Raw genomic sequence first — 25828 nt, 5'->3', positions numbered from 1 at the left:
AGTATAGTGTTCAGTTTTTTCATAAAAATACGGGAAATAATTTTCCAAATACGATGTACCGTATGCATCTGCTGTTAAAGCTTTGCACCTGTTTAAGACACATGGCAAGAGCAAGATTGATGTCTCATTTCTCTTCTCTGAGTCAGTGTAAAGGCCAATTTATAGTGCAGGCATCAAGCTCAACAAAAACTGAAAGAGTGCAGGCTTTCAAAGCGCTTGAAAGCTTGAAAATGTCAATGTCTCTAACTGGATGACAAGACATTTGACCTGTGTTTTTTTTCTTCTTATCTCAAAATACGTTTTAATGTATTTTTTGTTCATCCCTGATAGCACTTAAGACATTTGTCTTCCTATGTGAAATCTAAAGGTCAGCTAAACGAGACAACCTCTCTCCAGTGAATGTTTGGAGAATGGACAGGGAGAAGTGTGGCACAGAATAGGTGCTGTCATTGGGTTCTTGCCTATGCTAAACACAATGACTTGGCTAATGTAACTTTTCATAGTGCTGCTATGACAACCATGAAACTGATAAATTCCATCGCTACTGATGACATTTCTCAAAAAACATAAAATGATCACATTTGACCAACACATAATTTGAGAAGGTATGTTGGTCCAACCGTAGAGTGAGTTGTTGAACATTTGTGACACATTTTGCGGTAATGTGTATGGAGGGCTGTGGTTGACAGCTTATTGTTTTTGATAAGTCTGTCTAGGACCACAAGAGACAATAAATAGCCACTGTTTCAGTTGATGATGATTGTATAAAGACAGATTGTCTGAAGGAGAGAGATTTGGAGGGAGATTCATGGTTGTGTCTGAGCAAGAAAGAGGGAAACAGTGAGAGAGGGAGAAAGAGAGAGAGAGGGGGGGTGGGGGGTATGAGGTATGGAGGCGGTGTGTAAAGTGACTCACTCTTTCCCCCTTCTACTTCAACATCCCCACTTTTCCTCTAAAAATACAACTGGAAGTAAATGGCACAGTGGGCGCCTGATTGGCTGAGAGGAATGGAAGGAGCTATTGTCTCTCTCGCTTACATGGATGCGCTCTTGTGTGCCTGTGTGTGAGTGAGGGAACACATAGAGAGAGAGAGAGAGAGAGAGAGAGAGAGAGAGAGAGAGAGAGAGAGAGAGAGAGAGAGAGAGAAAGAGGAAGAGAGAGAGAGATAGAGTGAAAAGAGGTAAATGCCAACTTTGTGTGAGGGAGGAAACAGACAGAGAAAGAGAGTGGAAGGAGAAAGAGGGAGAGAGAAAAGAGGTAAATGTTGCCTGTGGTGAGAGAATAGACAGAGAAAGAGAGAGAGAGAGAAAGGGACAGGGAAGACAGGGGAGAAAAAAAGAGGTAAATGTGAAGGTTGAGGAGTAAATGGTTCTCCCTGACAAAAGCCTGCCCTGGTGTCAGTGACTCCAGCAGCAGACATTCATGTTTCATGTGTGTGGCTTAGGAGGTCTGTGCGAGAGCTATTACTGTCCTTGCTGTCAGAAATACACTCATCTATTACCCATGAGCTGTGCTGTACATGTGAAGCACTGTTACTTAAATTAGCACAGTCTGCTGATTTGTATATTTTGAGGTCTGTGGACATTTGTGAGTGCAGGTATAGGTTAACACTCAGTCAAATGTGCACAATCAGACATGTGTGAACATCTTATTCTTCCTGGGGAGAAAACATTTGGTTCTACTTTTCTAGTAATAGTTCATCAGTTTTTATTATTTGACATGCAGTACAGGGCAGAGTTAAGTGCAATTCTTCAGCTCAGTCTCTTTGATGTATTGGATGAAATAAAACTATGCCAGAAACACACCTCCACAAGGTCAGCCATCTCTGCTTGACTAGAATAGTTAGGATGTGTGAGGGAGAAGTAAGCAACTTTTATCCGTCTACACGATGGTAAATTCCCACGACTTAGTCGAGTTAGGGCTTTTTGGTCATCCTCTCTGGCCGTTCCAGTGTGTTAGAGGAACTTGTTAAGGGAGAGCTTCTCTATAAATGACTTTGGTCGTGTAAAATGAATGAGCGAGGATGAATAAAGAATGAGTTCAAAGCCGGAGTCAGAAACCATCAGCCGGCCTGGCAGGATGTCGGTGATTGAGGAAGTCCCCTTAATTATTTATCGCCAGCTTTCACCGCCGAACAAACTTGTCCCGCCAGATGAAGTGGACTTTGTCTGGAAACAGATTTTGTACTAAAACAGATTGAGTGGGTCTGGCTGTGGTGAAATGCCGTACAATATTCATGAATTTCAGCTCATGATCAATATTTTATTTTTCAATTTTTGAGGGATTATTTCTGGGTATGACTCCAGTGTGTGTGTGTGTGTGTGTGTGTGTGTGTGTGTGTGTGTGTGTGTGTGTGTGTGTGTGTGTGTGTGTGTGTGTGTGTGTGTGTGTGTGTGTGTGTGTGGTTGTGAAGGGCTGTTCACTTCAGGTTCTTGTTCTGTTGGAGACTGACTGACACTAAGCAGTACTTCTGTAATGCAACGACACAGTCTGTTGTCTTTTGTGTGTCTGTAAGAGGTATATGTGTGTGTACTCACCTGGTAGTTGTGTACAGATTATGTTCATTTTTTAATCGTTTTAGTTTTTGACTTAAATTTTTGGGTAGTGAATTTGATTCTGTACACCTCCCATATATATACTTCTAGCTGATAATCCATTTCAAGTTATACGGTAATGGGACCCTGTACATTCATTGTAAGTAGTATCTGTATGTATTTACCTAATACAATCATAGCAGTGTGTGATGACACGTCTGTTCTGTGTGTTTGTGTGCAGATTGTGTTCCGTAAGATCAGCGACGTGAAGCGCGAGGAAGAAGAGCGTCTGCGGAGGAAGAACGAAGCCCCCCTCAACCTGCCGCCTGACCACCCAGTGCGGCGCCTCTTCCAGCGCTTCCGGCAGCAGAAGGAGGCCCGTCTGGCCGCCGAGCACTTCTACCCCGATGAGAACGACCTAGAGAAGGGCCATGTTCAAGGTCCACTCCTGCAGCAGTCCGTGGTGCTCCACGACGTCATCGCCAGCACCAGCATCGTCACGGTAACAGAAAGCCCAGCCACGCCCATACCTTGTAACTCCGTCCCCGGCCCGGTGCGGGGCCTGTCGGACCGCGGCAAGCTCCAAGCCCCGTCTCTGGGTGGCGGCGCCGGGCCATCAAAGATGAGAGGTTGGGGCCGCTTCCGGGAGAGTGTGGCAGCTAAGCCGGAAAGCGGCTGGTCCAAAGTGTCCAAGGCCGAGTCCATGGAGACGCTGCCGGATCGGGGGAAGGGCATTACCCCGGAGGGGAGCGGCCTCAAGAAGACGGACTCGTGCGACAGCGGCATCACCAAGAGCGACCTGCGGCTGGACGAGGGCGAGGCACGTTCGCCCGTTGGCGACCGCAGCCCACTGCAGCTTAGAATAGTGGGGGGGGCACCCATCCCCTCCATAGTCACCAGCTGCACGCCGACGGCCTCCAGCACGCCTTCACCGCTCCCCTCGCACATCCCGCCCATCCCCGAGCACAGCCTGCACGCCTCGCTGGGCGAGCTGCGTGCCGAGCTCAAGGGGGAGCTTGTGGTTCTGGGCTCGCGCATGCTGGCCCTGGAGTCGCAGGTGGCCGAGGTGCTGCGCCTGCTGCGACAGAGGAGGAATCTTAGCCCCACCACCCCCCCGACCCCCACCTCCCCGCAGCCGCTCTTCCACATCTCGCGGCCTGCCACGCCCGACTCCGAGAAGGAGGACATCTTCAGCTGAGCACTGGCGTGGACGCGTTAGGTGTTAACTTGTTTTTTTTTGGTGATGGACTCCATCCAATGGATGTCGTCCATCTAGAGACAAACGGGGTGATGGTTTAGCTCTCAGGGCACAATGAGTGACAGCGGTCATTGAGACAGTGGTCATGGAGACAGTGGTCATGGAGACAGTGGACATGGAGACAAAATGTGCCCAGAGGGAGAACGGGGGTCCATGCAGCGTCTGGCACGGTGGCACTGGCATCTCCGACAGGCTGCCCGCAGACTCCCACCCCACACACACCCTCACCCAGATCCCAACCTAGACCCAAACCCCCACCCCCCCTCCCAGTCTGAGCTGAGCACTCCTCCTCCTTATTATGAGATTGCGGGAGATCCCTATCTATCTACTTCATCTGCTCAGATTTAAGCAGAGCCTTATCATGGCCGGCCGTGCTGATATCCATTATCATCACTGAGAACTCTTGAACCTGCTTGCCAGGGGATGAGGAGGAGGAGGAGGAGGAGGAGGACTTGATTGATTTAGAACACTGGCACTGTGCTTGAGGTCAGCTTTGAGATCCAGACCGTGATCATGTCTGGAGACTGTTTGGTGAAGTTGGTTGGACGTACAGAACTGTATTTGGTTACACATTTTGGATGTGACACAACACAACAGATTGAAATGATGTATTAGTCTTTTTGTGGGTGATGTGATTTCCCACACGCACGCACACGCACACACACACACACACACACACACACACACACACACACACACACACGCACAAACGCACACACACGCACAAACACTGTCACACCACAGACACTATGCCACACTGAAATATCACTGATAAAGATTTTATTTTTTTTAGAAGCAGGACTACCACTGGCGTCTTTTGCACAAACCGTCCCTCCTCATCCTGTGCGTCTAGCGGGGAGAGGGAAGTGTACAGAAGAGAACCCCAACGCCGTTCGGCGTTCCGTGGCAATGCTCGACGCCCACTTGAAAGCTGTACAGGAAGCCACAAGAGCTCCTGCCTTGTGGCTGGGTCTTCCAGAAGAAGAAGAAGAAAAACATCATCGACACTGATCACATCAACCTCACAGGAGCACGATCCAGTGGCAACACATTATCATGAGCATGTCATTTCCCACGTGGCCTTGCGCTAGCTCCACATTAAGGCGCTCATATCTAGATTAAGGTTTGACGTCCTTGTGTCCCTCTAGTCTGACTCCGTCCTTGTGCATCAGACGCACTACCTTCAATTCCTTTCATGGTCACACAGCTCTGGGCAGAGGTTTTCATTACGCTATCGTTGGTCTCGCATAAACCACACAACGCAGATAAAGAAGATTTAAATGATAGTCTACCTAACATATCTAGAGTCCCAGGTCTGCTCCCTTCTTAGCATCCCCATTAGCAATCATTACTACCAACATATTTGAGTAGACTCAGTTTCTACAGCTTGCTGTTCCATTGTGTCATCATCTCCGGTCCGACCTGAACGGACTGTTGTAGAACTGAACCCCTGCAATAAGCTGGTGAATATTGTGCCTTGTGCAGTTGGCTGCCGTGTCGCGTTGTGGGGACAGTGGGGATTGTTCAGCTGGTGCAGTCAGCCACAACCATCAGTGTCAGCTCCTGAGGTTAATTATCAGGTCTGTGGGGGTTCGGGTGAAGGCACAGGCTTTTGTCATATCCACCAATTGCCAGGAGAACTAGCTGGGTAGGTGTGAATGTACGTGTGTGTGTTTGTGTCTGTTCTGAGTTACCTAGTTGCAGACTGTATCAGCACAACTGCAGGATTCAGTGTTTAAAGGTACAACAGGCAAGATTTTGTCTGAAGAAAAGCCACAATGTTTAACGTTCCTCACTAAAATTGTTTCATACAAATAATCCCTTCACTTTGTTTGGCAACCTCCGAATGTGGGTGCCAAAGTTACAGTCGAAGGTGCCTGAGCAACAAAATTGACAAGAACTCTGAGCCCATTGGAAAAACACATTCATATTGTGGCATCTGTACATCTGATTAGAAAGAAAGTTAAGAGTGCTCTTCACAGTTGGCTGATCTTTTGCTGGACAGGTTGGTTGGTGAGGTATATATCTCTTGCTAAACAGGTTTGTACTATTGTTAAGTAGTGATATAAGTTTGATCGACAGGCACCCCTATGGTAACAAAGGGCATTCGTTTAACTCACCTCCAGATAGAAAAACCCCTGTCCCCTATGGAGTGTTTTTTTTTTTTTTTAAATGCTACCTACTCAGCCTATAATTCGGAATGTCATTTTATCTAAGCATATTATCTTTGTATCAGCATCTGCCATTGTTTCCAGAATATATACTGTATGTGTGTGTGTGTGTGTGTGTGTGTGTGTGTATGTATGTGCGATTTCTCTTTACAATATAAGCATGTGATGCATATAAGCATGTGATGCAAGACACATCCCCTAAAATAATGACCACACCGATGTTTATTCTGAAAAATAACCTTTACATTTATTTCAGGGATAAAACTGTCAGTACAGTCAAAGGGCAAAATGAATGCCCATATACTATCATTTAGTGCAAATCCAATCAAAGCTAGTCATGAACCGAAGGCACCCTTACCACTGCCAACTAAATACTTCATGGTTAAGCAGGACACCGACATTTTCAAAGTATAAAACACAAATGACTATCAAATGGCATAAAGGTCAGTGTGGTAGAGTATTTGATGGCACAAGCCAAAGTCAAGGTCAAAGTTCATCTGTATGCAATCAAAACAAGCTAAACGCTAAGAGCGTCCTCTGGGTGCCCTCTTGTTTCCTTGGCCTGATTCTTTAACGTCAGTCTTTTATGTAGACCATGACATATGAATGTTGCCTGAGCGCTGACACGTCATGCTAACCCATGCCACCATGAATGTGACTGTCATGCTCATGAGGAGTTATGAAGCAATAACGCAACCCATAATATGGCTATAGTCTCTACAGCGCGCTCCGAGTGGACCCTATAACGTTAGTCATATTTACGATGGCCTGACAGAACTGAACGTAAACAATATAAATATATATGTATATATATATATATATAAATATATATATTTATATAGAAATATACATCTATTTTTATGAACCTTTTAACCCCATAAAACAGACCTTACTCATGCAATGTAGAAAAATCCAGCCTGATCTTTTGTGAAGGAGAGTTAGAATAGGCAGGATACAGATGTACCCCCCTGGCAGACATCTGTTGGTGCTGAGGTGAGTGGCTGATACGGAGGGAGAGTGTACTGTTGAGTTCACAGAGCCACAGGGAGTGATCTACCTAACCCCAGAGCTGAACTTGTTGAGATTTTAAGAAAAAAGCTAAAACAAACCTATGAGAATTCAGCCTGGACATTTTCATTTGTATCTTAAAGGGGCATGGGGGAAAATGACAGACACAGAGACAGACAGACAGACTGACAGACAGAGTGAGTTACCATCCCTGCATGAACCCCATCCTGTACACATATAATGACTGTACACGCGTGTCTGACCTCTGACTCGGTCACGTGCGAGCCTCCGCCTCACCATCACAGCCCCTGCGCCACCCTGCTCCGCGCCACCACGTGTCACATGACCTCTCCCAGGATTCACCTCTCCCCTGCGCCCCATTCCCACGCAAGCATGATCAGCAACCACGGCCCGCCTGTGGGCAATTATTTTTATGGTCAGCTCTGTGTCAGCTGCCTGGTAGCACTAAGCACTGTATGTAAGTATGTATGTAATATATTTGGAATGTCATTTACTGAAAGAATATGGAGAGAGTAAATTATTAATTATTATGAATTATTGTTATATGAAGAAAAGACACTTTTGAGGTTTATGCACATGTTCTATTAATGCTGTATGCATCTCTCCTGTGGATGGAAATTTTAACTTCTGCAAGCACAAAGAGGAGAATTTGTAAAGAAATGTAAAATGTTATTTATAATGATAAAAATATTTTATACACAGGCACTCTGTTTCTTTCATTAAGACTTGACACTGTGGTTGGTGTGAAGATAGACAGACATTTGCAGCTGTGTTCATGTAAGGATTTGTTACAGAACAAATGAGGAATTGAAATGAAAAGTGAACCACTCTTGGGAAAACAAAGCAATACTGGCCCATAATATAAAGACATAGAGGTAGATTGAAAGACAGAGGAAACATAAGAAAAGGCAGTTACAGGCTGACAGGCAAGGATGTAGTTAACCGTGAAAATAATTCTGGTCCACAATAAGGCGCGTCACAAAACCAGGTAATGGACATAAAAGCGCCTGTAAAAGATTCCCTAACAGATGGGGTCCATTACACATGATGAAATTATTTTGATATCGCTAACCCAAGGCTAATAAGGTGGCGTTCTTAGCATAAGCTATTTAAAGTGTAATACTGAAGGTGTATTCTCTGCAGCGAGCTTTGTGACGCCTGTCCACATCTAAGTCTCCCTAATGAAGGGGATTTGGGGTCTGACCCGCGCGCTAATCAGATTACTGTCACAGATCCGCTCTCACTGCTAGCGCCCAGAGACGGATAGGGGGATTGGGAGGCTAGCCCAGCGGCTAGGGCTAACTTGGACACTAATCAAAAAGAGGTGACAGGAAACAATGGGTGCCCAGAAAAAGGGAATGAAAGTGGGAAAAACTGATTCCAAATCAGTCATGAACACACACATACACACCCATTCCTATGAAAGAGTTCTGTTTTAGCATAATACAGCAGAGGGACGGTGGGAGGAGGGAAGTAGATTGTTTTTCATGAAAGCTGTCCGTCACGTCGACTCCGTCACAGGCTTGCTGAGGTACGATGTGGGTCGAAGGTCAGCGGGCCTTGCGGTCCCACTCCAGTCCCACCTGAGCGAAACAGTACAGGAAGCCCAGCATGGGTATGGCGATGTTGGACCACCCTGCAGACAATATCACACACACACAAAACACACACACAACATGAGATCAACTCAGGAAGTAAGATGAAGGATGAAGACACATAAATAGCACACACACGTTTACGTATTCATGCCGCATACACAACGCTCCACTGTTCTGCCCTGGAATATCACACATTATCACATGGAATTTGGTTCCAAGGAGTAAGATTTGGCAGGGAATGAGTGGGAAGGAAGGAGGGTCCTCGAGAGCAACCTGCCCGTGTGTGGTGCAGGACAACAGTGCTGACACTGCTCTACAGCATCCCCTACAGGAAGTTCAACAGCATAAAATAGTATGCACACTCAGTTTATGTATGCTTTGTCCATGCACTGTGCATGTAGTATGTTAGTTTGGTTTGATAAGAACACACACAAACATATAAGTGTGTAAAACTCACATCCTTGGGCAACAAGTGTGTGTGTGTGTGGTGTGGTGTGGTGTGGTGTGGTGTGGTGTGGTGTGTGGTGTGTGTGGTGTGGTGTGGTGTGGTGTGGTGTGGTGTGGTGTGTGTGTGTGTGTGTGTGAATAAATGAATATGAGGGGTGGACAGGACGAGGATCTTGTCAGAGTGAATGGTAAACAGATTAAGAGAAATTAAGAAAAAATTACAAACACCACCACACTACCGACTTTTGATCCACAAAGCCAGATTTAGAGAGAGAAATCAACACTACAGCCCTTGGCTAGTATTTTTCCAGTCCAGTGGGCACGTGCACCCTCCGGCTAGCAGAGACAGAGATCAGTCATTTAACCAGACCAGTCCATTTTGCGGGATTTGCAGGATCAATCAATGCCCTCCCTGACCGGCCTGTTCCAAATCATCTTATCAGATGCCACATAAACACACTGGTCTCTGGTGTGGGGGCGACCCAGCCCAAACAGAACAGAACAGAGCAGAACAGAACAAAGCAGCTCCCGACCGACACAGCCTGGCTGGGACACAGGGCTCCAGCTCATCTGCCTTCAAGAGACGACAGTGGTTGGAGAGGTAACCTGCAGGCTAACAGACAGAGAGAGACGGGGGATTTTGGATGAATGCCTCTGCCTCCTGTGACGGGAGCTACTGTGTTCCTATGCAGTCTGTGCCCTTAGAATCAATAGAAGCTTTGTGACACAGATGGAGGTGTCTGTGTGTGTGTGTGTGTGTGTGTGTGTGTGTGTGTGTGTGTGTGTGTGTGTGTTCGTGTGTGTGTGTGTTCGTGTTCGTGTGTGTGTGTGTGTGTGTGTGCGCGTGTGTGTGTGTGTTCGTGTGTGTGTGTGTGTGTGTGTGTGTATGTGTGTGTGTGTGTGTGTGTGTGTCTATATGTGTATACCTAAAATAGGCTTCAGTCATTTAGTTAGACTACAGCAGGTTGCCTCTGGGAAATCAATACTGTTTGTGGTTGTGTATTTATGTGTGCCTATGTAGGAATTGAAAAGATTGACAAATTCACAACAGATGACCCCCTCCCACCCCCACCCCCACACAAACACACATCTCTTGTCTCCCCAGGAAACAAACAAACCTTAAAATAGTCACACAGATCTCAAACACATGGATACACACATTATATTCTGCAGCTTAGGAAGGCTATAATGACCAACAAAGAGGTAATGTCACATCTGTCTGTCCAAGTCCTAGAGGTAAAAGAGAAACTCTGGCAAACACAGAGAGAAACCAAGACTCAAACTGAGAAAGGAAGAGAGAGAGAGAGAGGGAGGGAGAGAGAAAGAGAAAGAGAGAGCGAGAGAGAGAGAAAGGGAGGGATGTGTGCTGTTGCTAACCTCAGCTATCTGACTGTGGAGGTGACACCGGCAGCCAAGTGCTGAGAACAGGATTAGGACAGGATTATGGCACTGAGGGCTAAGATTTATCTCTACACAAACCAATGGGGGGGTGACATGGACAGCCGGCAGGTACACCTACTCTTCTCACACCACACCACGCCATGTGTGTGTCAGTCAAAAGTGTCTCCCATGACTACGGAGCTCAGATCTGCAGACTGCAACTCAGGGCCCAGATATGAGTTCCTCTGTCTTCTTGTTGATATGAGAGGTGAGTGTGGTATAGCAACGCCAGCGAAAAATCCAGGTAGCACTTTACTTTACAGGGCGGTAGGAAGCGGGTGTCATCATCTCAAACAACAGTAACAACCACAAATGAAAAAGAAGAGAGGAGAGAGATGGGCATCACTGCCACGGCACGAAGACCAGGGGAGAACAGAGAAGAGAAGAGAAGAGAGGAGAGAGAGATGGGCATCACTGCAACGGCACGAAGACCAGGGGAGAACAGAGAAGAGAAGAGAAGAGAGGAGAGAGAGATGGGCATCACTGCAACGGCACATAGACCTGGGGAGAAGAGAGGAGAGAGAAGGGTGGCTGGAACCTGGCATGAAGTGATTTTAGGATTGCGACAGAGATCAAGTGAATGTAAGACCACCAACAACAACCGTGTGTGTGTCCTTTTGTATGTCTTACGCTCAACATCTCGATATCAGTCACCACCCCCATTCTGTATCCTTCAGCTGACTCTCAGCATCACTGGCTGATGTCTCAGATATCCTCTTACACGCTCCGCTCTCCGCTCTCCCCTATTCCACAACCCTCCCAACGCCAGAAAACAGCAGTCATAGGAACACTTGGTGGAGGGAGTGATTTGGAATGTGTCCCGATAATGCACTTCCTGTGACCTTCTGTCCAGCCTCTAAGTAGGGTCAGTTCTAAGCTGAACCCTAAATGACTCATGTCCACTCTGTCTGCATGTGTAATAACAGTGGCCTACTCCCTGAGAGGGGCGAGATAAGGGCTCATTAGTATTATTGGGTGCCCAAACGACGTGTAATGGTTATTGCACACAAAAGCTGTGATTAGATACCTTTCTGGTGTAATAAGGCATTAGTGTCAGACATGTTTATCTAAGGGTGGTGGATGGGCGCTTATCTCCCAACAGCTCCCATCTCTATATTTATATATTTATTTAGGGGTAAATATGTTTAGAGAGATGGGCATAGCCTGAGGAGCTCAAAGAAACTCATAAAAGCCAGTTACAGAAGGTCTCTGTATGTGTGTGTGTGTGCCTTCATTGTACTATAGATTATGTAACAAAAAATGTTATTTAATAACTTATTTTCTTTATCACCATTATGTCAACACTGGTGTGTTAAAATTTTCTTTTACAGTGACTGGAGATCTTTTAAAGTTAAATTAGTTTTTTATGAATGAAAATGTAAATATGCTTATTTGTCTGTGTGTCTGAGATAGGATATGCATGTGTGACACGCAAGTGTGTGTGTGTGGATGTGAGAGTGAGAGAGAGAGGGAAGGAGGGAGAGACCACTAATGTTTGCTACCTCATCAATTTGTGAGCAAAAAAAAGAAATCCAATCCTATCTTTTCCCCCATCTTTCCTGCGCGCAGCCTGTCCGCCCCTAACGGCAGGGCCCCCAGCTCCTGCTTCAGCCCCTCCACCACAGCCCTGGCATCTCATCTAAATCACTGCGCTCCTGGTCCAGTCAGCAGTATTAGAGCACATACATGATTTAAGAGCATTGATCTACAGCCAATTAAAAAGAAAAAAAAAGAAAGTGCAAATGCCTACCCATAGAATATCCAACAGAATATGTGAGTATGTGCACGGCATGGAAATATATAATGCATATGGGAATATTCTAATGAGGAGCAAATGTTACTATATAAAGGCACCAGCCAGTCAGCCTGTTCACCACCACCCAGCTGGTTCAGTGGGATGCAGATAGCAAATGCTAAGTAGCCCACAGACAGTACAAAGGCAGCACTTAAATGCTGTATGATGTGCTATGATACAGGCTTCTGAATGTGTTACTAGTGTTTCATTGTTAGCGAGGTAATAATACTGATGTTTTGACCAGATGAAGAAGAATTAGTGGACAGTGATCAGTGGTTATGAGTCTTAATATTGCATTCCTGTTTTAGATCTAAAGGTGCTATCCAAAGTAAAAAAGAAAGTCAAAAGATCAAGGGACACGATGGAAGAGAGAGAGAGAGAGAGAGTGTGTGTGTGTGCGTGCAAGTGTGTTTGTGTGTGTGTGTGTGTGTGTGTGTGTGTGTGTGTGTGTGTGTGTGTGTGTGTGTGTGTGTGTGTGTGTGTGTGTGTGTGTTTGTGTGTGCATGTGTGTGTGTGTGTGGATGTGTGGGTGCGTGCGAGTGTGTGGAGAGACCATCCCTCCAGTGGCTTCATTAGACAGAGCCAGGGACTGTCACTGTCACATCACACTTGAACTGGCAGATGAATAACAGAAATAGAGGACCTGAGAGAGAGAGAGAGAGAGAGAGATGAGCAGAAAAAGGATACAGATTTCAAAAGGGTGGTGAGAGAAAGACTAAAAGAAAAACTGACCAGAATGAAACCACCTGCGCTAATTACTGTACCCACGAGCTGTGGCATGAGAAAGACGGCTGAATACAAATAATATACAGTCATCAAAATAGTCACGACTACAAGTAATAAAGAAGAAGAAGTACTTCTACCTGACTGTATGGAGAGGGAAAGAGAGAAGGAAAGAGAGACAGAGAGAGAGAGAGAGAGAGAGAGAGAGAGAGAGAGGCAGAGAGAGAGAGAGAGAGCGAGCGTGGGCACATAGGAAGGTGTTGGGGAGTGGGGCAGTGGGGGCAGTGTGGCTCAGGCTGATTGCCCTTCAGTTCATCTGTAAGCCTCTCCTGGCCACTTAGCCAGTGTGTGGCGTCATGACAACGGAGCTGTTGAGCGTGTCTTAACCCTCTCGGATGCCTACACGCCTAACAAGGATCAGCAGATCGCAGACTGTGTGTGTGTGTGTGTGTGTGTGTGTGTGTCAGATGTTGCCCACACACAGCAACACTAAAAGAAACTTCAGCCTAGAATCTTGTGGATGTGTGTGTGTGTGTGTGTGTGTGTGTGTGTGTGTGTGTGTGTGTGTGTGTATCAGATGTTGCCCACACACAGCAACACTAAAAGAAACTTCAGCCTAGAATCTTGTGGATGTGTGTGTGTGTGTGTGTGTGTGTGTGTGTGTGTGTGTCCACATGACGGAGAAGAAAAATAGTTGCATCTTCAGTTCAGACAATGCAAGAATAATGGAACTACAAACTGACAGAAAATAAGTTAATCAGCTTGGGGGGACGCAAGACAGAAGGAGTTAAAATGCTGCCATTAAACACAAATAATTGACACACAAAGGGTCCAGCCAGTTCAATTAGTCTGCGAAAACGTTACCTTGTGCCCCTTACTTCACCACTCCCATCTCCTCTGTCCTACACATACTGTACATGCACATAGTTATCCGTGTTGTCTCTTGTACCGCCGATGCTCTTTAGCTGGCTATATATATATATATAAATATACACCAGCTGAATTTGTCATTAAATGTCCACACAAAGTGTGTGTGCGCGTATGTGTGTGTGTGCGTGTACCTTTATAGCAACCAATCACAATAAATCAAATGTAATTATGCGGAATATGACATTATGCATACACTTGCAAACACAGAACACAAGCACACACACACTCATTCATATACACACATACACACTGTCAAATAACCAAAAAGGACCCAATGGACAAATGATCAACAAATAAACCCTGAGATGGCCCTAGTACAAAACATACATGATGACTCATCACTTCTAGATACACAAAGGCACTTTCACTAATGGACACTAATGTGGAGGAGGAGTCTCTCTCATTAAATAACACAGCGTACTAATACACTAATACACTAACACACTAATATCCAGACACACTGCAGTGTATAGAATGCAAAACCACACTTCTCTCTGCGTCTATCTGCCTGGCTCAGACGTCGGGGGAAACATAAATATTTCTCTCCCAACTGCCCATGGAAGTGCAGAGGTGGCGAGTAAGAACCCAGCAGGCAGAGAGGAGGAGAGGAGATGGGGGACAGAAAAGATGAGAGAGGAGCAGAGAGGAGGAGAGAAGGGGCAGTGAAGAGGAAAGGGGGCACAGAAAAGATGAGAAAGGAGCAGATAGGAGCAGAGGAGAGGGGTACAAAAAATGAAGAGAGGAGGGGCGGAGGCTAGGAGCAGAGAGGGGCAAAGATAGGAGCAAAGACAGGAGCAGAGGAGAGGACAAGAGAACAGAGGAGAGCAAAAGGGGAGCAGAGAGGAGTAGAGAGGTGCAGGGAGGAGCAGAGAGAGGTGAAGAGGAGAGGAGAGGGGGCAGAGGAGAGGACTGGAGAAGAGGGGAGAGGACAGGGAGGCATGGGAGAGAACAGGACAAGACAGGAGAGGAGAGTGGAGGCATAGGAGAGGACAGGAGAGGAGAGTGGAGGGGAGGATAGGAGAGGGGGTAGAGGGAAGGAGAGAGGAGAGTGGAGGAGAGAGGAGGAGAGAGGAGCTGAGTATGAAGGAGATTCCCCAGGCTGCCTTCATGTTCTCCTGCCTGTCTGCTCTGATGTGATAACGGCAGCTCTGGAGGCGCGGTCACAGCTAAATGGCCATGGCCAATCCCATTACACCTACAGACCAGTGGGTGGGACACTGATTCACAAGAGCTCTTTATTTCTCTTTTTTCTCCCTCTCTATCTCTCTTTCTCTCTAACACACACACACACACACACACACACACACACACACACAACCATAGCCTTTGTAGTAAATGCTGACCTTACTGCATAATGTATATATTACAAAATAATGACTTTATGATACTGAAAATAAATTACTTATGGCCGTCAGGAGAAAGCAGATACCCGCTCACATCCAGATACACAGCTCCATGTCAAACACCTCACATTACTCTACATTACCCTTGAGGTTTGGGCCCGGATCAAAACATTTACATAGTGCATAGCCTGGGCTGCTAGTGGGAGTGACAGGTGTGTTTATCTGCCCCTTACATTACCATATACCATTTACATACAATTTATTTCAGGGAATTGTAAAGAAACACTTATCAATTAAATAAATAAAAACCTGTATAATGTGCCTTTCCAGTGTGTAACTGCATGAACACAGAGTCCTGAAGATAGCACCTACAGGCTCTGGATGCACTTCATCAGTCCCTGCCACTCCTCAGTGTTACTGGCTTACACACACACAGACACACAGACACACAGACACACAGACACACACACACACACACACACACACACACACTTACTGTGACTGGTTCAGGCGCAGGACTGCGTAATAAGCACCGCGTGCACAAAGCACATACACTGTAACAAGTCTGCTGTAAGTGTAGCTAATTATTTTACCCTACCTACTGAGCCCATGCGCACACACACAGACACACACGTACACACAAACAAAGACTCACACACATGCACTGACATATGGATCGATACATCCACTCTGTTTCCCCGACAGTCTTTATCTCAGGTAACTGCTGACTGCTTACTGACTTATCCACTCTGCCTGTTGGCTTTGTCTGGTGCATCATGTCTGCTTGGTTCTCAGCCTATTTGTGCGTTTGTATCTCAAGCCCTCTGCAAACATGGCTATTTACTGGAACACACAGACACAGACACAGACACAGACACAGACACAGACACAGACACAGACAGACAGACAGACACACACACACACACGAACATACACACACACACACACACACACACACACACACACACACACACACACACACACACACACACACACACACACACAGGGCTGTGACTGAGAGGTATTGGTAGAGGACAGCAGAGACCAGAAGGTAAAAACCACAAGCTAAGACACTCAACCATCCCCGGTGACAGACAAAAGTGCCATGGTGGCTGCTGGGCAGGCTACCATGGAGACCTTGCCTCTCACACTTCTGTTTCTGTTCTGTTCCAGAATACCTACCACCTTATAGCTCTTAATTCATTTTGCAATATAATCAAGGACCATCTATCTTTAATCCCAGAAAAAGTCCTCCAAATAAACAAAGGGACACAATAACAAGAGTTATACCTCCCATTCAACATCTACCCTGTTAGTCGAGCAAGTTTGTGCCCTCTAAATCTCTCCAACCTGCCAACTGTTTTATACATAAACGAGTATGTTGCTGTGCTTGTGGTGGAGAATGAAGAATAATGTGAAAGCGCTCTTTAAACTGTTCAGCCCCATGGGCCTGTATGCCAGCTGGCCATGTTTACTGCCCTGGAGTGAGTCACTGGCTGTGATATCAAACGATGAAATGGGAGTGTTTTACAGCGCTTCATTTAACGATCTGATGCAACACAGATGCTAAAGACACAGGGGTTACTAGCAGTATGATGCAGTACTGTGTAATGATGGCCATGATTCACATATAGGTCTCAGGTGGTGGCTATTTCTGGTTGATAATAATTATGATTAATTATTAATAAATGATTCTTAATCAATTAACAGGACAAAACTTATGTTTAACTCTCCACTCCTGAAACTTACAAACTGCATGCCCTTTCAAGGAATGACATATCTCCAGTAATGGTGTGTGTAAAACACTGCTTTGCTGTGCTCTGCTCTGCTCTGCTCTGAAAGCTTTAGACCAGGGATGCCAGGGTGAAATTGGACAGGGGGCCAGATTTTTTTCAAGTGAGATCTCAGGGGGCCGGATTACACTTTCGGACTGAAAAGGCCAAATACTGACTTTACACATAGATAGGTAGGCTATTTGAAATGATTCATGAAGGCCTACACATCAATAAGAAATTGAATTGGCACCAAAATTGCCTTACAATGAGGCCTACAATTACATAGCCTCAAGCAGGAGACAGTTACTCTCTAAAAACTTAACATTGTCCTATCCATGCAAGTAGCCTACATATATAAATTAGAAAGGCACCAAAATAGACTATAAATAACACAAGAGTAAACTGTTTTATTGTATTTTTTTTTCAGTATTTATTTTGTATTGGTTTAAGTTAGTATTACAATATCTCATTAATAAAAATATATATTTTTTTAATTTGATAAAAATAAAATTAAAAAAATAATTCTCCCCTTATCACCCCTGGGCCGGATGTGATGTACAATCGGGCCGTAACCCTGGCACCACTGCTTTAGACTGAGGTGTACTGTAGGGTGGTGGTGAGTACAGCAGCAGATCTAATGAGAAGTTGTAGTGGGTGGAAATAAGTGACCTTCTCTGTCAAAGGGACCTGCTTCTAAAAATACCATAATTCCTTTGTTGACAGCTCAGAACACAACACACTGGCCCCCACTTCTGTAGAGAGGATAGAAGTCAACACAGAGCAAATGGCAGATTGGATAGTTTACCGTCATAACCTACTGCTTGACCGTAACAGTTGTAACGTATGATTGCTACTGAGTAATTAAGAGAATGAATTTAACGTAGCTTATATGAGCTGATGAATTTCTACATAGAAGCATTAAAAAGGGGCATGTGAAGAAATGCATGTGAATAAGTTTCTAAGGGAGTTTATTTGATGAGTAAGAACTGCAAAACATAACAATATGCTTCTGTGATATCTCTGCCAAGACAATAAGCCACCACAAATAAGGAACGACCACAGTCCCTGCCCTTCAACTGCAATAATCTATGCAATCAGTCACCAACACTATACACATCTCTCACATGTACTCAAATCAGTTTACATTTCCTTCTCGCAAATAAAATGAATACATTAAGGCAAATATGAGTCCTCGTTAGAAAAATGCTATTTTAAGAACACCTCGTTAGTAGAACACTCTGGACATTTTTCTCTTGCTGGTGACATATCAAAGTATCCATGTTTCAAGCTCCAAATGCGGGTGAGAACGATTGCATTTGAATTCTAAGCCATTCCAGTGTTGTATAAGGGCACTGAAAGCAGAGGTGCAGATTACAGCAGTAAACAGCAAAATGAAGTCAAGTGTTTGAGAAGATGTGGGCGGCTTTTAGTAGGGAAGTCTGTCTTGTTAGCTTTAGCTTTAGCTCTCTTTGAAATTCACTACTGACATGCAGACATGGTCTCCCTAGATTGAGTGCTCTCATCTCACATCACACAGTGCTGATTACAAGTAGGGTTGCGCCACGAGTCTGTGCTGTTTTAACCTCAGTTTTAACCTCTTCATTAACCTCTGTAACTGTTGATACATCTCGAGTTTTAAAGTGTTCACCCCACCTTGGACAAACACTCTCTTCCAGAAGATTCTTCCCACGTGATTCCCACCCAGGAAGATGAGATTGGACAATATGAGGAGGCCAGTGGAGAAGGCGGAGACAAAGGCCAGGCCACGCCTCCTCATGGGGGGGGACAGAACACGCTCCTGCAGGGAGGGAAAAGAAGAAGAGGCATCCTGTCAATAAATTACCTGCAGCATAATATATTCAGTATTCAGTGTGCAAAACAGGCGTTTATGATGTTAACTGGGTCTAAATTACAGCTCCGAACCAATCGTCAGGGGACACAGACTCAGGGGAGCGTGGCTAAAGAATTACTCCAATTAACTGCAATTACACTCCAATATGTACACTCAGATTCATCATACACACAAATCAGTGTCAGTGAGCAGCAGACCTTCTTCAAATGATGATGAATGATGAGACACACTCACACACAGATACACACACACAACAATGGGGCAGAAACGCACACAAAAGCACACGCAACGGGCAAACAGAGACACACACTTACACACACACACTTACACACAAAGGGCTCACAGACAGACAGATTCACACACACAAAGGGCTCACATCTTTGTAGATCAATTAGTCTACCCCAGGGTCACACACACAGACACACAGACACACAGACACACAGACACACACACACACACAGGCAAACAGAGTGTTGAATGAACTAAGGCATAGAGCAGTGTCTCTGTGCACACACTCACAGAACCTCACAGGAGACTTGAATGCAAAACAATGACTCCAATCAATGGCAGCTGTGGAGATGACTTGTGGTGTGTGGGGATGACTTATGCGCCAGACCAGTCACCAGCCATCAGCCACAGGAAAATCTTAGATTCCCACCATCCGTCACTGCCAGTGTCACCACACCAGCCAGAGCCAGCAGACAGTGTGTTATGACAACATGGCAAGGAGGTGATATATAGCATAGCACTATGACAGGTCTTAAAGTCTTGGCTTAACTACCCTATCAAGATGAAAAGATGCATGAGTCAGTGTATTGCACCATGGTGCTATCATGTATATATATATATATATATATATATATATAAATATACATACATACATGATAGCACCATGGTGCAATACACTGACTCATGCATCTTATTTGATTTCAAACTTAAGGCTAGTGAGCGACCCTACATACTGTAGCATACTAAAGTGCTGTTTTGCTTCAGGAGAATAACACACCTAGTCAGTATGCAGGTATGCATATATTCGGTATGCACACTGTATGTATATACAGAAGAAAAGACCCTACATTTATTCCTTCCAAGATCCAGATAGCTGGGAAGAAAGAGTGTGTGTGTGTGTGTGTGTGTGTGGGGGGGGGGGGGGGGGGGGGGGGTTTGGGGGGCACAGCATAGGAAATAATAAGTGCAATTACAAAGAGCACAGAGGACCCTCTGCATAAGACAGAAAAACACCAATCATGATGATATTGAAAAAGGGAGACCGGGGGAGTAAAAGCGTGCTGGTAATAGGGACACACACTTAAAGGACAGCTAGATGAGATGAGGGAGCGGAGAGCAAGAGACAATGAAGTCCACGATGGTTGAGGAGGGCAGTGTGGCACGGCACAGAAGGAAGGAAAGCAACAGGAAGAGACTGAAGGAGAAGGCAAATCTGGACTAAGCTGTCCTCTAGCTCTATAAATCCGGACAGTGGTCTGCCTTGGCAAGATTACTGTGTGCTTTACAAGCCCTCTACAAACATGGCTATTTTACTGGAACACACACACACACACACACACACACACACAAACACCAACACACGTTTTGCTCAGCATATGCACTGCACACACCACCATCACCCTCTCAAATCCAAATGCTGTAAATATTTCAGTAATGTCAATAAAGATATGCTGCTCCGATGGCTGCAATGCACAGTTGGCTGCACACAGTTTTCCCAGCCCTATTTCAGCGCCCCCGTCCTGCCTATGCTCACTCCTGTAATCCCCACAGCGGCATCCCCCTGCCCCGCCCCGCTCCTGCTCCCGCCCCGCTCCTGCCCCGCCCCGCTCCTGCTCCCGCCCCGCCCCGCTCCTGCCCCGCTCCTGCTCCTGCTCCCGCCCCGCTCCTGCCCCGCTCCTGCTCCTGCTCCCGCCCCGCCCCGCTCCTGCCCCGCTCCTGCTCCTGCTCCCGCCCCGCTCCTGCCCCGCTCCTGCTCCTGCTCCCGCCCCGCCCCTGCCCCGCTCCTGCTCCTGCTCCCGCCCCGCTCCTGCTCCCGCCCCGCCCCTGCCCCGCCCCGCCACGCCACTCCCCACTCATGGGACTTACGATGAGGGTCCGGAGAGGGGCGGAGGTCAGGAGCGTGCTCAGTGCGTTCTCCAGCAGCACGCCGGCCCAGTTGAGCAGGGCCCACCACTGCAGGTAGTCATGGCCGCCGTGCCAGAAGCACACAAAGCCAAATGCCAGGGCCGTGGACAGAACCTTCCGGAAGATACCGCTGTGAGAGCCGCCGAGAGGCACGTAGATGTACCTGAATAAGATTGTACACACACACAAACACACACACACACACACACACACACACACACACACACACACACAAGCAAATAGGAGATGGGTACACTTTTATTTGTCTCCTAGGGGAAACTGGTTTGCTGTGTACTGATGAAAAATACAGTCAAAAGACATACCATTTTTTGTTCATTTTGAAGACAAGTCCTTAGACCATACATAGGCAAGGTAAAAATGGGGCAGAGTTTACCCTATGCTGTTAAACCTTGGGATTGCATTCATTGGGATTGTACTCTGTTTGATTCTGTTCTTCTCAGCTATTAGGGTGTGAAACTTTGTGCCGGAAATGAGTGGGATGAGTTCTCAGTGTGACTTTGCATCACTATTAAATAAGCTCTATTACAGTACTAAGGACTGCTTCCTGAACTTCATCAGGAGAGGTTAAAAGGTAAAGGTCCCGTATTTAACCGAAGCTTTGACCCAAAGCGACTCACCCAGGCATTCTGCAGTGGCTTGGAATGAAACCTGGGTCAACCGTTTGGAGGGCAGCCGCGCTAGCCACTGCACACCCCCCACAAGGGGCCAGAGAGATACACTGCATCTGTGTACATATGCGTGTGTGAATGTGTGCGGTGTGTTATTGTCAGTGCTCTGGTACCCATTACCAAACCCCCTGGGAGAAGTTGTTAAGAGTCACATGTTTGACCATGATATGTTCATAGGAAACCCGATGTATTGATTTTCTGTTTGATGAACAAAATCCAAAGGCTCCTCCCTATGTAGAATGCTAGAATCAAAGGAAACAGTGTTCATAAACACACACACACACAAACACACACACAGGAAACCATAAATGTACATTAGATTCCCACTGTGAAGGCTGATGCAAGAATGAGGATTATGGAACAAATGTATTTGCTGTGCTACATAACCTCACCCAGCATCTCCTGGTGTGCTTTGATAATTGCAGGGGAATGTGTGTGTGTGTGTGTGTGTGTGTGTGTGTGTGTGTAGAGTGCAGAGGCGTCCAGAACCTCGGCTCTTTCCACACTGTTTGATGAATGTGTGTCATTAAACTCCCTCCCCACCAACAGGGGCCACAATGTGTAGCATGAGATGAATGATCTAAACATGAGACACAGAAGATCTTCCTATCTCTCGCTCTCTCTCACACACCCCCACACATACACACTCTCTCTCTCTTTGTATCTCCCTCTCTCCCCCAAACTCTCCTTCTCTATCTCTCTCTCACCCTCGTTTTCAATCTCTCCTCCCGGCCTCTTCTCTCTGCATGCAAAACTATTGTTTCCCTTTTCTTTATTTCTCTCTGTCTGTATCGTTCCCTGCCTATTTCTCGCTGTCTGTATCTTTCTCTTTATCTATCTATTTCTCTCTGTCTGTATCCTTCTCTCTTTCTCTCTATTGCTCTGTCTGTATCTTTCCCTGCCTATTTCTCTCTGTCTGTATCTTTCTCTCCATCTCCCTATTTCTCTCTGTCTGTATATTTCTCTCTTTCTCTCTATTTCTCTCTGTTTGTATCTTTCTCTCTGTCTGTATCTTTCCCTGCCTTTTTCTCTCTGTCTGTATCTTTCTCTCTATCTCCCTATTTCTCTCTGTCTGTATATTCCTCTCTCTCTCTTTCTCTTTGTCTGTATCTTTCTCTGCCTATTTCTCTCTGTCTGTATCTTTCTCTTTATTTCTCTCTCGCTGTGTTTCCCCAACCCCCAGCCTCCCCAAATATTTTTTTTATCTTTTATTATATTTATAACACACTCACACACATACACTCTCCCTCGCTTTCTCTGTCTTCTAAGACCCACCTCTCTATTCCAGGCTTTTCCATTTCAGGCCTGGAGAAGCACAGATCTCTTGTAATGACCCCAGTGGATTGTGGGTAATGCCTCTGTGAGGTTAGAGTGCGAGTCTGGTCAGCCATTCCACAACACAACGTGCCAATTCACCTCTTCTCCTCTTCCTGTGGGTGTGTCTCTTGCACCCCAACTAGTGTAGGTGCTGCACCAAACCCAACCTGATCTTTCAGCTTCAATCACACCCCCACTGACATGCAGAGACCAACATAAGAGGCCATCATTTCATAGGGGCAACGAGCACGGTGAACGGGCTTCAAGCCACAGCAATTACGCAGTGAGATCGATCAGGCAGGGATACCTATATTTGCTCGTTGACACAAAGCGACACAAAGCAGGGTGCAATCAAGCGGAAATAGGTTGAGTAATTAGAGGATTTGCGATGAGGTCATTCTATATCAGCCAATCACAATGAATGGACTATACCTTATTATCGTTCACACAGGGCTCAGTAATTGTCCTACAAGCAACAATACATTTACAGTCGTGAACGGAGTGGTTTACACCACAGGAGATGGAGGTTCTTGTGTGGGAGGCTGCCTGACATGAAATAATTTTTAAAAGTTTCTCGGAAAAAGGTGCTTTGAAGGAACTCTACATGGAACTCCCACGACTGTTTACGGACTCAGCTCAAAATGATTTTGCCAAGTTATTAAATTAGTTTTAGGTCATGCGAGGTGGAAATACATACATAAGTAATGGGTGGAGTTCATCTTCACATAGTGAAAGTGCTGCATGTTAAAGTACTTCATGTCCTTCTCCCTATTTACTCAACCACAGATAATAAAAATCCATTCAGAGAAGCTATCAGCTCATAGATCAGACACATTGATTATTGGATGACGATCACCCCAACAACCTCTACAAATGAAGCGTCAAAACTGACAATGTGTGTACTACACACATTTATTTTTTGTCATTGTCAGTTTATAATATTTTGTCAGTGAAAATGGAATTTTAATTTCACTCATCATTAGAAATCTTGGATTTGACCCAGGAAAGGAGGCTCTAAATACATTCCTCAATTAAAAATACATCTGGATGGTCTGCCACCAACCCACACATACAGCATTCAGCTTCCCTCCCTTTCAAACCACACTCCATTTGACCCACACACTCACATATACCGCAGACACGTATGTGCACACTCACATATAGCGCAGTCACGTACGTGCACTCTCACAAATACCGCAGACACATACGTGCACAGTCACATATACAGGGAACACGTACGTGCACTAACATATACAGCAGAAACATATGTGCACGCTCACATATACAGCAGACACTTGCACAGCTGGGGTGGCAGGGCTAAGCTGTCTCAGGGTCGCCTCAGGCTTACTCACTCAACCCTCCTATGCATGCCATACCGTCAGAGAGAAGTGTGTGTGTATGCATGACTGTGTGTGTGTGTGTATGCATGAGTGTGTGTGTGTGCATGAGTGTGTGTGTACATGAGTGTGCATGTGTCTGTATGTGTGTTCATGAGTCTGTTTGTGTGTTCATGAGTGAGTGTGTGTGTGTGTGTGTGTGTGTGTGCATGAGTGTGTGTTTGTGTGTGTGTGTGTGTAGGCATGAGTGTGTGTGTGCATGAGTCTGTATGTGTGTTCATGAGTGTGTGTGTGTGTGTGTGTGTGTGTGCATGAGTGTGTGTGTGTGTGTGTGTGTGTGTGTGTGTGTAGGCATGAGGGTGTGTGTGCATGAGTGTATGTCTGTATGTGTGTTCATGAGTCTGTATGTGTGTGTGTGTGTGTGTGCATGAGTGTGTGTTTGTTAGTGTGTGTGCATGAGTGTGTATGTGTGTGTGTGTGTGTGTGTGTGTGTGTGTGTGTGCGCATGAGTGTGTGTGTGTTTGTGTGTGTGTGTGTCTTATCTAAATCTGCCCTCACTCCTTCCTTTTCCTCCCTCCCTCTGTTGTGCCTTCCCTCTTTCAACCAAGGCTTCTGTGAGAGGATTGTCTCGCCTGCCTGCCCTTAAACCTCAAACCCCCAACATGGCTTTTATTGCCTTAATCGCTGCACCCAGGCCAGCCCAAGGGACTGAGAGACCCAGACACGTACAGAGAAGAATCCAGAGTAGCAGAAGATGACTTCACGAGAGGAGTATAACTCTGTGTGTGTGTGTGTGTGTGTGTGTGTGTGTGTGTGTGTGTGTGTGTGTGTGTGTGTGTGTGTATGTGTATGTGTATGTGTATATGTGTATGTGTATGTGTGTGAGTGTATGTGTTTTAGTGAGTGAGTGGGAAATAATAATAATAAGAAATATATTGTGTGAAGAGTCAGAGATAGAGGTGTGTCTCTCTCTGTATGTGTGTGTGTGTGTGTGTGTTTGTGTGTGTATGGGTGTGTGTGTGTGTGTGTGTGTGTGTGTGTGTGTGTGTGTGTGTGTGTATACATCTATCTACAGCCCCTGAATCTGGAAGTAAAGTCAAGGTCTACACCAAACGACAGACACCACATTGGTGAGAAGAAATTGGAAACGAGACTGAACATCAGGTAATAACATCCTTTCTTTCTTTGCCCAATTGTGAGATGGGTAATTACTGGAACACACAGACACACACACCGGACCTCGGTACATTCTGTACACCAGTCAGGGTGGATGGGAACTAGCACGTGCCTCCACAGATCCAGCACCTATTTCTTTCAAGCCGTTTCTGTCTAGCCGTTATAAGTAGCGTCTGCAGGAGAACATTGAAAAATAGAGTCATTTGGCTCACTGTGCCAGAGTAGCAGAAGATGACTTCACGAGAGGAGTATAACTCTGTGTGTGTGTGTGTGTGTGTGTG

At 45.8% G+C, this 25828-nt stretch overlaps 2 protein-coding genes across 2 annotated transcripts in view; one reads left to right on the top strand and one right to left on the bottom strand.

The window, feature by feature from the left end:
• kcnh1a (potassium voltage-gated channel, subfamily H (eag-related), member 1a) overlaps positions 1-3732 on the top strand; it is a gene marked incomplete at both ends in the record, with an annotated part of 72857 nt that extends 69125 nt beyond the window's left edge. The window contains one exon of the mRNA XM_080849050.1: positions 2776-3732. Coding sequence (XP_080705176.1) covers positions 2776-3732 — 957 coding nt within the window. The remainder of the gene's footprint in view (positions 1-2775) is intronic.
• Positions 3733-8502: 4770 nt separating this feature from the next.
• hhat (hedgehog acyltransferase) overlaps positions 8503-25828 on the bottom strand; it is a gene marked incomplete at its 5' end in the record, with an annotated part of 55326 nt that continues 38000 nt past the window's right edge. The window contains 3 exons of the mRNA XM_080848503.1: positions 8503-8628; positions 18697-18841; positions 20990-21191. Coding sequence (XP_080704629.1) covers positions 8543-8628; positions 18697-18841; positions 20990-21191 — 433 coding nt within the window. The 3' untranslated portion in view covers positions 8503-8542. The remainder of the gene's footprint in view (positions 8629-18696; positions 18842-20989; positions 21192-25828) is intronic.

Source organism: Sprattus sprattus (genome assembly GCF_963457725.1).
Source record: "Sprattus sprattus genome assembly, chromosome: 12".
Lineage (NCBI taxonomy): Eukaryota > Metazoa > Chordata > Actinopteri > Clupeiformes > Clupeidae > Sprattus > Sprattus sprattus.
This window is presented reverse-complemented; position numbering and strand designations above follow the sequence as displayed.